This window comes from Rana temporaria, chromosome 7, assembly GCF_905171775.1.
Source record: "Rana temporaria chromosome 7, aRanTem1.1, whole genome shotgun sequence".
Classification (NCBI taxonomy): Eukaryota; Metazoa; Chordata; class Amphibia; order Anura; family Ranidae; genus Rana; species Rana temporaria.
The window spans coordinates 118,469,468-118,484,042 of NC_053495.1; the positions used below are offsets into that span (position 1 = coordinate 118,469,468).

General features: G+C 47.0%; 1 protein-coding gene across 2 annotated transcripts in view; it reads left to right on the forward strand.

Annotated features, from left to right (window-relative positions):
• The first annotated feature begins 1,164 nt into the window (after window positions 1-1,164).
• Window positions 1,165-14,575, forward strand: part of VAV3 (vav guanine nucleotide exchange factor 3) — a 333,028-nt gene continuing 319,617 nt past the window's right edge. Inside the window, exon 1 of one of the 2 annotated variants that reach the window (XM_040359896.1) lies at window positions 1,165-1,967. In XM_040359896.1, coding sequence (XP_040215830.1) covers window positions 1,764-1,967 — 204 coding nt within the window. In that variant the 5' untranslated portion in view covers window positions 1,165-1,763. The remainder of the gene's footprint in view (window positions 1,968-14,575) is intronic. The other variant, XM_040359897.1, reaches the window with a different exon arrangement.

The window sequence follows — 14,575 nt, forward strand, 5'->3', positions numbered from 1 at the left end:
GATGTAATTGAGGAGGCAACTGGTGCAAGGGGAACACTGTGATGGGGGCACCTGATGTAATGGTACACTGTGACAGGGAAGGCAACTAATGTAAGGGGGACACTGTGATAGGGGCACCTGATATAATATAACACTGTGATGGAGGGGGGCAACTGATGTAATTGAGGGGGCAACTGGTGTAAGGGGAACACTGTGATGGGGCCACCTCATGTAATAGAGTGGGGCAACTGGTGCAAGGGGAACATTGTGATGGGGGAACCTGATGTATATGGGCACTGTGATGTGGACACATTTGATGCAAGCTGGTAGGGGCCCCCTTAGTGCATTTCTTTGCCCAGGGGCCCATGATGCCTGCACAGAACCCCACAACCAATGTGAACTCCATGTTCCAAACAAATGAAAGTGAGGGGGAAAGAAGAGGTTCAGGAACTCACAGAGGATGTTACAATGAGGCAGAAAACACAGTAAGACCCCTTTCACACTGAAGGCGCTTTACAGGCGGTTTAGCGCTAAAAATAGCGCCTGTAAACTGCCTTTTCAGTGTGACGCTCGAGTGCTTTCACATTGGGGCGGTGCGCTTGCAGGACGGAAAAAAAAGTCCTGCAAGCAGCGTCTTTGGGGCAGTGCGGTAGCGGTGTATACAGCGCTCCTAAACCGCCCCTACCATTGAAATGAATGGGCAGCGGCGCTTTTCAGGTGCTTTTAACCCCTTCTTTGGGGATAAAAGCGCCCCGATCCCACCCGCACGACGCCAGTGGGGCGGTCTTCAGGTTGAAAGAGGTCTAAGAGACAATTTCCTGAAACCTAGACTGCAGGACCATCAAGTAGTGGATGTGTATGGATTATGTGTGGAGAATAAATGATATGCTAAGAGATGTTGTGTCTCCCTCAGAAGGTCGCATCCTCCAGTGTGATGGCACAGCCTCCATTCCTTCCAGAGGACAATGTAAAGTCTTTCTGCTGGTGGTGGTGACACCACGTCGTACATGTCTGTGGCCATCATCCTCCTCCTCCTCCTCCTCCCCCCTCCCCCTCTCATAGAACACCATGCAATGACAGGTAGTGGCACATCCAGCACGCCGAGCTGCGCATGCGCGTATTTTGGGGCTGCAGCCCTGGGCAGATCTGGAGAGAGGCGAGGGGGGAGATAGCAGGAGATCCAGCTAGAGGATCGGAGACGGGGTGATAGAAGGGGGATCGCCGGGGATCGGAGAGAGAGAGGGGGGGATGGAGAAGGCAGGACATAGAGGATAAAGTAAGAGGAGGCTGAGAAAGTGGGGACACGCTGGATGGAAGCGGGGAGATCGGACGGCTCAGGACTCGGAGGTTGCAGAGATCTGACAGCTGTGTGGCCATGTGTGCAGCACCCCATCCTCAGGACAGCAGCACATAACCCTGCCAGGCTGTCCTCAGCACTGTGTCAGCATCTGCTGGAGTGTCCTGTCCTTCTACCACCATGATCCCAACTGAAGATGACACTGCTGGACATTGTCACCATAGGAGAGGTGAGTGACCCTACCTACCCCAAGGATCCTACACTCACTCTGATGATGTCTGTCCTTCCTTCCAGCCATGGACTGCACTCTTCATTTATTCTCAGGAAGGCTGATTCTCTAGAAAGCTGAACTTTCATGCTGTCCTGAAGTCAGGTCCGCCCCATCTCACCATAGACCAGCGATCGTTTGCTGGTTGTCCAAAACTTGTTCGTCGCCCTTCAGTATTCTAGTATTGCACTAGCACTTTTGCTCTTTGCACTTGCCATCATGGAGCCTTGGAGACAGTGTGCCCAGTGGCTGATCCGATGTAAGGTGCTACCCCCCAACCACAGGGTGACCTGGGACACGGCGCAGGTCTTCGACTTGGCCCAAACCCTCCGAGATGGGGTGCTACTATGTCAACTGCTCAAAAACCTGCAGTCCAGCTCCGTCAACCTGAAGGAGATCAACCTACGGCCGCAGATGTCTCAGGTCAGTGCGCCATGTCAACGTTCTTTAAAGTAATTCACTAACATAGTTTACACTTGTCTATATGTGATGAAACAATCTAACAATATACTACAATGTAATCATCTGATACATTAGTAGAGCTGCAAGTGAGGCGCTGGATCCAGGTCTTTACTAATAAACAGGGCTTACTTTGAGATTTTAGCAGCTTGCTAACAAAACGGGGTTCCCTCCGGGCATACCCAACCTGAAAAGTCTATAGGGGGGGATTTACTAAAGCTGAATCAGGTGCAGTTGTACGTGGTAGCCAATCGGCTTCTAACTTCAGCTTTCTCAATTAAAGCGGAGTTCCACCCAAAAATGGAACTTCCACTTTTCGGAACCCCCCCATCCGGTGTCACCGTTGGTACCTTTCAGGGAGGAGAGGGCTGCAGATACCTGTCTAAGAGAGGTATTTGCACCCACTTCCGGGAATACACTGCTGCGGCAGTCATGCCCCTACCCGCACCCCCCGCTGTCTTCTGGGAAACACACTGTTCCCAGGAGAGAGCGGGGACCAGTAACGGCGCGCCGCGCTACTCGCGCATGCGCAGTAGGGATCCGGGCAGTGAAGCCACAACGCTTCCCTTCCCGATTCCCTCACAGAGGATGGCGGTGGGTGCAGCCGAGGGACGAGCGATTGCTCAGCCTCGGCTGCCGACAGGTAAGTGTCCCTATTTTAAAAGTCAGCAGCTGCAGTATTTGTAGCTGCTGGCTTTAAAAAAAAAAAATTTGCCGGAACCTCCGCCTTAAAGCAGTGCTCCGGACAATAAAAATTAAAAGCCAGCAGCTACACATACTGCAACTGCTGGCTTTTAATAAATGGACACTTACCTGTCCTGGAGTCCCTCGATGTCCGCACCACAGCTGATGTTTCCATCTGCTGTCGGGTGCTGCCGCCGCTTTTTCGGGTAAGGGAACACGGCAGTGTAGTCTTTCAGCTTCACGCCGAGAAACCCTACTGCGCATGAGCGAGGCCCCGCTCTTCTGTCCTATTGGCCTGGCGGCCGGGGAAGGAGGAGGGAGCCCCGCAGTGACATCACGGGCTGTGGCCCAGACTCCCAGAAGTGGGAAAGGATACCTGTCAAAGACAGGTATCCTGTCCCCCCTTCCCTCCGAAAGGTGCCAATTGTGGCACCGGAGGGGGGGAGGAATCAGATTGAGCGGAAGTTCCACTTTAGGGTGGAACTCCGCTTTAAGCTTTGGCAATAAAACCTGGAAGCCGATTGGTTTCTATGCAAAGTTGCACCAGATTTTGCACTCTCAGTTTTAGTAAATAACCCCTTATATATGGCTGAACCGGAAGAAGCATACAAACACGCACATTGTTGAGAGTACAAGGGGGTAGATTCAAGAAGCAATTGCGCCTGTGTAACCATAGGTTACACAGCACAATTGCTTACTTGCCCCGGCGTAACGAGTGCTCCTGATTCAGGAACCTTGTTACGCCGACTGCAGCCTAAGATCTGCGCGGCATAAGGCTCTTATGCCCGCATATCTTAGGCTGCATTCTTGCGTTGGCCGCTAGGTGGCGTTCCCGTTGTGCTCAGCGTATAGTATGCAAATTGCATACTCACACCGATTAACAACGTTGCGCGAGGCCTGCGTAAGCAATTTACGTAGTTTACGTACGGCAGTTTTCGCGCAAGGCTGTCCCTGCTATTAGCAGGGGCAGCCCATGTTACGTATACCCGTCGTTCCCGCGTTGCGAAATTTGAATTTTACGTAGTTTGCGTAAGTGAATCGTGAATGGCGCTGGACGCAATTCACGTTCACTTTGAAGCAAATGACGTCCTTGCGACATCATTTGCCGCAATGCACGTCGGGAAAGTTTCCCGAAGGAGCATGCGCTCTACGATCAGTGCGGGAACGCGGCTAATTTAAATGATTCCCGCCCCCTACGGGATCATTTAAATTACGCGCTCTTGCGCCGGGCATTTTGCCCGGGGCGCCCACGCAATTTACGGAGCTTCTGCTCCGTGAATCAAGGGCAGCGGAGCAAATTTGCGGGGGCGCAGGGCAAAAACGCAATTCTCTTTGAATCCGGCCCAAGGTGTTTTATTTATTCCGCAAGGGACAAAGGGGAAAACCATAGGCAAATAACTCATTAAGGGTTGTTTTATTGGCTCCCAAAATGCGTTGGGAACCTATAGCTTTTTCTTTTATATCTTGTAAAACAAATTAAATACCTCTGGACTCCCAACTCAGCGCTATAAGTAAGTGGTCAGAATTCAAAAACATTTCTGTTGTGTTATTTTATGTAGCAGGCCTTTTTACATCATTACAAATGACATTCAGAAACAGAGGAGAATCGTTAAGCTACACTTGAACTCTATTAAATATGCATATCTAAGTATACATACTAATTAGGAAGTGCCTTTAACTTCTAAATAATGGGTTATTATCAATGGGATGATGTATGCATATGTGTAACCAACATAATACATGGAAAGGATCTTCAATTATATGTAATTATATATATATAATTTATATCAATAAATAGTTACATAGTTAGTCAGGTTGAAAAAAGACACAAGTCCATCCAGTTCAACTCTAAAAAAAAAAAAAAAATAATAAAAAAAAAATATCGGCTGGTGGGTTATTATCAATGGGATGATGTATGTGTGTAACCAACATACTACATGGGAAGGATCTTCAATTATATGTTAATTTATATCAGTAAATACTGGCTGGTGGGTTATTATCAATGGGATGGTGTATGTACATGTGCAATCCACATACTACGTAGGAAGGATCATTAAAGTGGATGTAACAATGTAGAGAATAAGATTTCCTATCATCTGTGCCCAGTCTTGCCACACAGAGTTAATCCAGCTCTGAGCAATCCTCTTTTATTGTTCAATTGAAAATTAACAGACTTCCAGATAAAAACCTGTCTAAATAAAAAGTCCTTTCCGTCCCCTTGCTTCGAGTGACATACATTACCTCTTACAATGAACTGCGGATCACCCCCCATATTATGATAAACATCCAGGAATGTGCATGTGTCCAAGCTAGTGCACGAGATATGTAAAAACCCTGTCACTCGAAGCAAGGGGACAGAAAGGACTTTTTAATTAGACAGGTTTTTATCTGGAAGTCTGTTAATTTTCACTGAACAATAAAAGTGGATTGCTCAGAGCTGGATTAACTATGTGTGGCAAGACTGGGCACAGATGATAGGAAATCTTATTCTCTACAGTGTGACATCAAAAAAAAAATATTTTTTTTTTGGGGTTTACATCCACTTTAATTATATGGTAATATATATGAATAAATAATGTCTGGTGGGATATTATCAATGGGATGATGTATCTACATGCGTAACCAAAATACTACATAGAAATTATCTTTAATTTTATATTAATAAATAATGGCTGGTGCTAATTATCAATGGGATGATGTATGCACATAAATAACCAGTAGTGGATATGTTCATGCCGTGTTCAGGAATCGGTACCATCTAGGAATTACTAGGTAGTAATGTGGTTTCAATTCACAAAAAATGATACAACGTTAACAAATTAAAGGCTAGTTGACCTTTTTAGACTTATTGACTACTTTCCTGTGGTTTGACTTACCCTGTATATTGGATGTATTTATTAACAGAGAGCAAAGAGCACCGGTCTACCTTCTTCGATAACCACAGATGACAGGTGGTAATCATCTGATTTGGCCACCTTTTTGACAGGTTTATGAAACCAGATTTCTGCTGGTCATCTTGTGTTAAGGTGTACCCACACTAGGGGGCCTGAGCCCGTTAGGCACCGCAAAGTCCAGTGTTTGACTGAGACCCGGGGCAGCACGACTTTGGGGGTGACTCGGCAAGGCGATCTCTCCCCTCTCGTTCCTTTCTCCTGTGTCAGTCTGTTCCGAAGAGCGTGATGACGTCATCACGCTCTTCGGAACAGACTGACACAGGAGAAAGGAACGAGAGGGGACGCCGAGACCCGCTGTGCACGCTGCATGTGTTACTTTTGATCGGGCATATTTTGCATCAACTTTCCTGTAAGTGCATTACCATTATTTTATTAAAACCTGTGTTAAAGTCTACACTATGTTTTTTTTTTCTGTTCTTTACCTGAGATCCCCATCAGCGCTTGATTGAACCAGCTCCAGCCATAGAGTCTTATTGGGAGACTATAAAACCCTGTGCTTGGTCTGACCGCCAGTTTGTGGTCTTAGTATCCGGTAAGGAGATCTCTCTCACTCTGGTGTTCACTTGGTGGAAGGAGGTTTAATTCATGTCATTACATCACCCATTTAGCCCTGGTTCACACTGGGTACGATTTGGAACGATTTGAGATGCGATTTGACATGTCAAATCGCATCTCAAATCGGCGGCAATTGTCGGCAATGGCACTGTCCTAATCAGTGCGACGCCGAATCTGCGATTTCAAAAAGTAGTTCCTGTACTACTTTTTGCGATTTCGGGCCGTGATTTACAAAATCGCGGTAAAATCGCGCATTTTACCGCGATTTTGAATTCGCAGCAGTGTGAACCTAGAAGATTTTTGGATTAATTTCCTATTCCTATTCTTATCACACGTGGGACTGTTTTAAGGACGTTTTATACTCTTTTTTTGCCTATGTCACACTCTGGACTTTTATTCATTTTTATTATTCAGAAAGTAAAGTGTTAGTCACTTATTATGTTTTTGATAACCATTTATTCTTTATATTAATCACGTTAAGTTTGTGGTTTTCTAATTGATTTCACTTCATATATTTTATTCAATATTTCCCTATTTTTGGTATCATTACCAAACTCTCACATAATTATTTTTGCGCCGTACCTCATTTTTTAACGCATTTCTTGAAATTGTATGTACATTTTTTTGGTACTGGCAGCATTCACACTTTCTTGTTTAGCGCAGTGTCTTCTCCCATTTTTCCCATATTATTTATCAGTGCATGTGTCTTCTACAGGTCCAAATTCATTAATTAGTGTGGACCATGGGTAACTTTGCTAACACCAAAGCATGCACTTTCAAGAACAAATCAACATTCAGCCCTGGTTCACACTGGGCTGCGGGAGTGAAGCCGTGCGAGTTCAGCTGAACTCGCACGATTTCACTCCCGCCGGCAGTCCCGATTTCGTCCGCGATTTAAGAGACATCTGTGCAGGTTTCTGCACAGATGTCTATGTAAATCGCGGCCCGAAATCGCAAAAAGTAGTACAAGAACTACTTTTTGAAATCGGTGCAGCGCCGCAGATGCGGCGTCGCACCGATTAGGACGGCGCCATTGCCGACAATTGGAGGCATTTGAGATGCGATTTCACATGTGAAATCGCATCTCAAATCGAATGAAATCGCACCCAGTGTGAACCTGGGCGGAAACATGTTAATTCAAAAACGCAGTGGTGCTTTGCAAAGATTTATAACTTGGAGCAACTGATCACGTATAATCTGACTACAGTGCTGTAATAACTTCACTATAGTAATTGGATTGGTTGCTATATAGGTCACATGTGTCAAACAAAAGGCCTGTGGGCCGAATCTGGCCCGTCAGGCCATTTCATGTGGCCCTTACACCTCTCCTGCAGCTGCGGAACCCCCTCATCTCCGCCCCCACCTTGTCTCATAGGTCGGCAGTAGGAAGGAGGACAGAACTCCTCTGCCAGATACTGCGCTTCTTTATGCAGCCGCAGAGAGGCTCATCTTTGCCACCCCTCTGTATCAGTCAGCAAGAGAGGAGGACAGATCTCCTCTTACAGATCCTGCACCACTCTGTGCAGTTGCAGCTCCTCGTCTCTGCTTCCCCTCATCTCATCATGCAGCTGACTCCACCCCTCTTCTGGTCCTCCTCCAGACACTGCAATTTCTGCTTCCCAGCTCCCTTCCAGATTTTTCCCAGCAGCAGCACATGCGATATGAGGGAGGGTGGGGGACTATTGTCTTCTGACGGTGGGGCGCTCCTAACATCTGATGTAAGGGGGGTGAGCTGGACATCTAGTCTTGAAGAAACAACCGTCAGTCTAAGGGCAACCATAATGCTGATGTGGCTCACAATGAAATTTAGCTTGACACCCCTGCTATAGGATGTTGCACTTCATCATTGTTGTTTGCTTTGTTTTCAATATCTTTTTATTATTTGCTTTGTCCTTTTCTTATTATTTGGTATAATAATATCCTTTTTATGTTGTGTTTGTCTAAGCATTGTATGAAAACATTGGATCTCTATGACAGTGCTTCTCAATCTTTTTTCGGTCAAGGCACCCTTTAAAATTCTGCACCCTATTCTAAAATGTAAAAAACTAAACTAATAGTTTTACATAACGCAGCAACATCCACTCAAGTAGGATACCTAACATTAGAGGTGAATTATTCTTACAAAGGAAATACACCATTGCACACTGGTACTGACTAGTATTCCAGTGTTTCTCTTCTGCCTCAGTTTCTATCCCTTAGCCTGGGTCCACACGACTTTGAATCCGACATCCCTGCGTGACTTCCTTGCGACTTGCATACAACTTATTTACCAGAACGCAATGTAAGTATCATTGAATTTGCACCAAAAGTAGTGCAGGAACCTTTTTCGTCTTAAGTCGCACCGATTAGAACGGTTTAATTGCCTGTCAAATTGCATGACAAGTCATGGCAGTGTGAACCGGGGCTCAATGAGCTAATGTGAGCCAATGCTGATAGAGAGAGGTCAGGAAGGGACATACAAAAATTCAGGCACTGGCATACTCCTTATAAACCAATGACATCAGTTGTTGGGTTACCAGTGGCTGTCCTAGACAGTGCAAAGGTTGTAATGCTGCACAATAAAACCCGTGGCTTTGTGTAACAAAAACACAGGCTTAGTCTACTCGCACAAGCTTGGTCTACTCACACAGGCATGGTCTACTCGCACAGGCATGGTCTACACGCTCAGGCTTAGTCTACCCGCACAGGCTTGGTCTACTTTCTCAGGCTTAGTCTACTCACACAGGCTTGCTCTACTCGCACAGGCTTGGTCTAGGCTTGGTCTAACTGCTCAGGCTTGGTCTACTCGCACAGGCATGGCTTGGTCTACTCGCACAGGCTTGGTCTACTCGCACAGGCTTGGTCTAGGCTTGGTCTAACTGCTCAGGCTTGGTCTACTCGCACAGGCATGGCTTGGTCTACTCGCACAGGCTTGGTCTACTCGCACAGGCTTGGTCTAGGCTTGGTCTACTCACACAGGCTTGGTCTACTTGCACAGGCATGGCTTGGTCTACTCGCACAGGCTTGGTCTACTCGCACAGGCTTGGTCTAGGCTTGGTCTACTCGCACAGGCTTGGTCTACTTGCACAGGTATGGTCTACTCGCTCAGGCTTGGTCTACTCGCACAGGCTTGGTCTAGTTGCTCAGGCTTGGTCTACTCGCACAAGCTTGGTCTACTCACACAGGCTTGGTCTAGGCTTGGTCTACTTGCTCAGGCTTGGTCTACTCGCACAGACTTGGTCTACTCACACAGGCTTGCTCTACTCGCACAGGCTTGGTCTAGGCTTGGTCTACTTGCTCAGGCTTGGTCTACTCGCACAGGCTTGGTCTACTCGCTCAGGCTTGGTCTACTCGCACAGGCATGGTCTACACGCTCAGGCTTAGTCTACCCGCACAGGCTTGGTCTACTTTCTCAGGCTTAGTCTACTCACACAGGCTTGCTCTAGACAGTGCAAAGGTTGTAATGCTGCACAATAAAACCCGTGGCTTTGTGTAACAAAAACACAGGCTTAGTCTACTCGCACAAGCTTGGTCTACTCACACAGGCATGGTCTACTCGCACAGGCATGGTCTACACGCTCAGGCTTAGTCTACCCGCACAGGCTTGGTCTACTTTCTCAGGCTTAGTCTACTCACACAGGCTTGCTCTACTCGCACAGGCTTGGTCTAGGCTTGGTCTAACTGCTCAGGCTTGGTCTACTCGCACAGGCATGGCTTGGTCTACTCGCACAGGCTTGGTCTACTCGCACAGGCTTGGTCTAGGCTTGGTCTAACTGCTCAGGCTTGGTCTACTCGCACAGGCATGGCTTGGTCTACTCGCACAGGCTTGGTCTACTCGCACAGGCTTGGTCTAGGCTTGGTCTACTCACACAGGCTTGGTCTACTTGCACAGGCATGGCTTGGTCTACTCGCACAGGCTTGGTCTACTCGCACAGGCTTGGTCTAGGCTTGGTCTACTCGCACAGGCTTGGTCTACTTGCACAGGTATGGTCTACTCGCTCAGGCTTGGTCTACTCGCACAGGCTTGGTCTAGTTGCTCAGGCTTGGTCTACTCGCACAAGCTTGGTCTACTCACACAGGCTTGGTCTAGGCTTGGTCTACTTGCTCAGGCTTGGTCTACTCGCACAGACTTGGTCTACTCACACAGGCTTGCTCTACTCGCACAGGCTTGGTCTAGGCTTGGTCTACTTGCTCAGGCTTGGTCTACTCGCACAGGCTTGGTCTACTCGCTCAGGCTTGGTCTACTCGCACAGACTTGGTCTACATGCACAGGCTTTATCTCCTCGCTTAATCTTGGTCTACTCGCTTAGTCTTGGTCTACTCGCACAGGCTTGGTCTACTCGCACAGGCTTGGTCTAGGCTTGGTCTACTCTGACAGGCTTGGTCTACTCACACAGGCTTGGTCTACTCGCACAGGCTTGGTCTACTCGCTTAGTCTTGGTCTACTCGCTTAGTCTTGGTCTACTCGCACAAGCTTGGTCTAGGCTTGGTCTACTCTCACAGGCTTGGTCTACTCACACAGGCTTGGTCTACTCGCACAGGCTTGGTCTACTCGCTTAGTCTTGGTCTACTCGCACAGGCTTGGTCTACTCGCTTAGTCTTGGTCTACTCGCACAGGCTTGGTCTACTCGCTTAGTCTTGGTCTACTCGCACAGGCTTGGTCTACTTGGTCCCGTTTTTAAGAAATTCGGGGCACGTCGGTTGAAAAAGTCTGCTCTATGACATTGTTTTATATAGTGTAATACAATTAATGTCAGTCAGTAAATCCCTGTACGTTTTACATTATCATGAGTACAGAACAATGTCGTGGCCCTCAGTCTGAGTATATATGACTGCTGGTCAGCCTCTGTATAAGTCCATATTTTGGTCAATACACTAAGAATGAACACTGCCTTTTATAGTAGGCTTCCTATTGATGCTTTGTATCTACACACTGATAATCAGCACGCGGTATTGTTTACTGATACAGAACATGCGGTATTGTTTACTGATACCAAACATAATGAGCTCACTGTATTCAGCAACTGTGCTGAGCTTCATAGTAAGACTAATTACTACAATCTGTATTGTATATTGATGGACACTGAGCATGCTTTGTGTTTATATCATTTGCACTCATCCATGCTCTAATAGTTTATACACCCTGACACACGAGTATAGATTGAGTAGTACTGTAACAATGTGGTGGGAGTTTCTTCGCATTTTCATAAAGATTATAAAAAGTTAAAGAACTTTGTATAGGATTTTATAGATAGTATTTTCTGTGCAATAAACATTGGCAAGAGGCAACGCCGCTGAATTTCTAAATACATAATATGACACATAAAGGCTAGATCTGAATTAATCAAAGGCTGTAAGAGGCACTGCTATTTCAGCTGTGTTTCCTTCTGGTGGGCGGAAGGGTGAAAACGGTCAGTTGGGGGTGTGTGTTCCATCATGGAGGATGTCATTGCTGAGTGGCTCAGCCTGATGTCAGTATTTGTGTTTGTCGGGTGATGCAGTCACCGGCAGGCTCAGGCATGCAGCCATTCACCAAAGATATAGGCTTATTGATTATGGTATTGCAAGGAGCAATGAGGATTTGTAAATAGCTGTATTAACCCATAATAGCCACCGGATTCACTGTACCTGTCATATTATAGAGAAGTTATTTCTAATCCTCCTCTAATGAATTATTACACTTTTCTGATTATCCCTATAGAATATGTTCAACAATGTAAAGTATTTGAAGTAGCTAGGGAAAATTATTGTATTTAGGTGTTAAATAAAATCTCTCAATGAACAGTACAATTAGTCGTCCACGGCACTATGTTGGTAGAGACTTGAGCAGAGGAACTCTCTCTCTGTACAGTATAATATAGGAAGTGGTTTGGTTGACTGCACTTAACCCTGTGTGTCGTCATAGGCTTTGCAACACATTACAGATGCGAGAAACACAGGGGATGTCGTCAACTACCGTCTTCTAAAAATGTTAGTTATCTGCTTGTCTCTCGACCAGAACAAGCATGTGGCAAAGATACATAGGTTGAAAAAAAAGACACAGACCTATATAGGTCAACCAGTAGAAAAAAAGATAAGCAATACATGGAGAACCTCCATATACAGAACTATGGGGCAAATCCACAAAGCAGATGCGCCGACTTAACTCGAGATTTCTAATTTTACTCCGCGCGTATCTTTGCGCCCGATCCTCAAAACGAAAAATCCGGTTTTTCCGTCCTACTTAAAATAATTACTCTGGCGCATCCTCTGACGCAAATTACGCTAGTCACGCCGCTTTATTTGATAGGCAAAGATGCAAATGAGGGAGATAGGGCGATCCTCAAAATTAAGTGTGTGCGCCGTAGATTACGCCCTGTGCGCCGTAGATAACGCCCTGTGCGCACCTGTTAGTTTTCTGGAGCAAAATTAGACTTTATAAAAGCAGCCCTAATTTTACACCAGCCCTGTAAAGGTCTGCTGAAGCAACACCATTTAGGAAGAGCTGCCAACACTTCTTTGCTTGACTTCATTGTGACTGCCAAAATGCCTGGGCCATCAATGATTATAACGGCACTCGCCACTTTACAGGCGCAGAGAAGGAGGAGGGCACAGAGGAGGAGGAGGAGGGCACAGGAGAGGATATACCGCCCACGCCAAGATCTCTTTGGCATGACTGCGTCTGAGGTCATTGGCCACTTCAGATTAAACCAGGAAGCCATCCTGGACTTAACCAGGATCCTGCAGGATGATCTGAACACCCCAACCCAACGATCCCATGCCCTGCCAGCTCACATTAAAGTTATGGCCACCCTGCATTTTCTGGCCACTGGGTCTTTTCAGAGAACATGTGGAGGTCTGGCTGGGATGGTACAGTCCTCGATGAGCAGGTGTGTGCACCAGGTTGTCCCTGCAATACTGAGACGCATGGGCAGTCAATTTGAAAAGCCCACCCAGGAGGACCAGCGAATGAAGAGCATGGCTGATTTCTATCAGATTGCACGATTCCCACGGACCATCGGGGCCATTGACTGTACCCATGTGGCACTACAGCCCCCCCATGATACAGAGCACCTGTTCAGGAATCGCAAAAACTGGCATTCCATCAATGTCCAGGTAATCGTGGATGCCCATGGCCTCATCTGGCATGTGTGTGCCAAATTTCCAGGTTCGTGCCATGACAGCTACATCTTTAGGCAGACCAACATAGCACGTGAATTGGATCAGAACGTGTATGGAGACAGCTGGCTGGTTGGTGAGTGACATGTGTGTGAGGTATGACTGTCCCCCCCCATGATGCAGACATCACATGGGGCACATGCATGACTAATATCCTCCTGTCTTTTCCCTTCCAGGTGACTCTGGATATGCCCTGGGCCCTCACATGATGACCCCATTCAGGAACCCCCAAACCCCAGGAGAGCAACGCTACAACGAGGCTCATATTCGCACCCGGGCAGTAGTGGAGCGTACTTTTGGCCTGCTGAAGTCCCGCTTCAGATGCCTGGACAAGACTGGGGGTACACTGCTGTATTCCCCAGACTTTGTGTGCCAAATAATAGGGGCTTGTTGCATTCTTCATAACTTTGCAACGAGAAGGGGACTGGAGATTAACTTGCGTGCTGACCTGACCCCCCACCCAGGCAATCCCCCCCTAGCCCACTCTACCCGGTCTACTGAGGGCACAGTTGCCAGGAGACGCCTGGCAGAAGGCATCTTTTCTCAGTAAATGGCCAGAAATCATGTCACAATGTTATTATTTCTTTTCAATGCAAACGCACATGAATTATGTGACAATGTTATTATTTGTTTTCACTGCAAACGCACATGAATAATGTGACAATGAGAATGTTGCTTTGCACAGTAAACGCACATGTTTAATGACACATTGAGAATGTTTTTGTCTCTGGAAACGCACATGATTTATGTCACAATGAGAATGCATGAATGCACACCACTGTGGTCCCTAGCACAAACACATCACATGCACATCGAATTGGATTAGATCCAAGTACCCCCCCCCCCCTTTGGTACTTGGGAGCAGTAACGCCCCGCCACGGCTCCAATTATGTCACTGTGCATTCATACACCATTCAGGAACCTAGGATGACTTCTCCCTGGTCCTGGGGATCCCTTCTCCACCAAAACTGAGGGTGACACCCTTATTTTGTCAGGAATGCCACCCCCCACATTCACACATCCTTCACACACATAAACCAAATCATAAGTACAGTATAATAACCAAAATTTATAAAGCAAAAAAAAAAAAAAGTACCCCTGGTATTTAAGTCCGGCGGCGAGTGCTCCGTCTAGGCTGCCCACGGGCAGGGGCACGGGCACGGCCACGGGCACCTGGAGGATCTTCACGGGGGGGGGGAGCAGGGGAGGGAGTATCTTCATTGGGGGGGGGAGCAGGGGAGG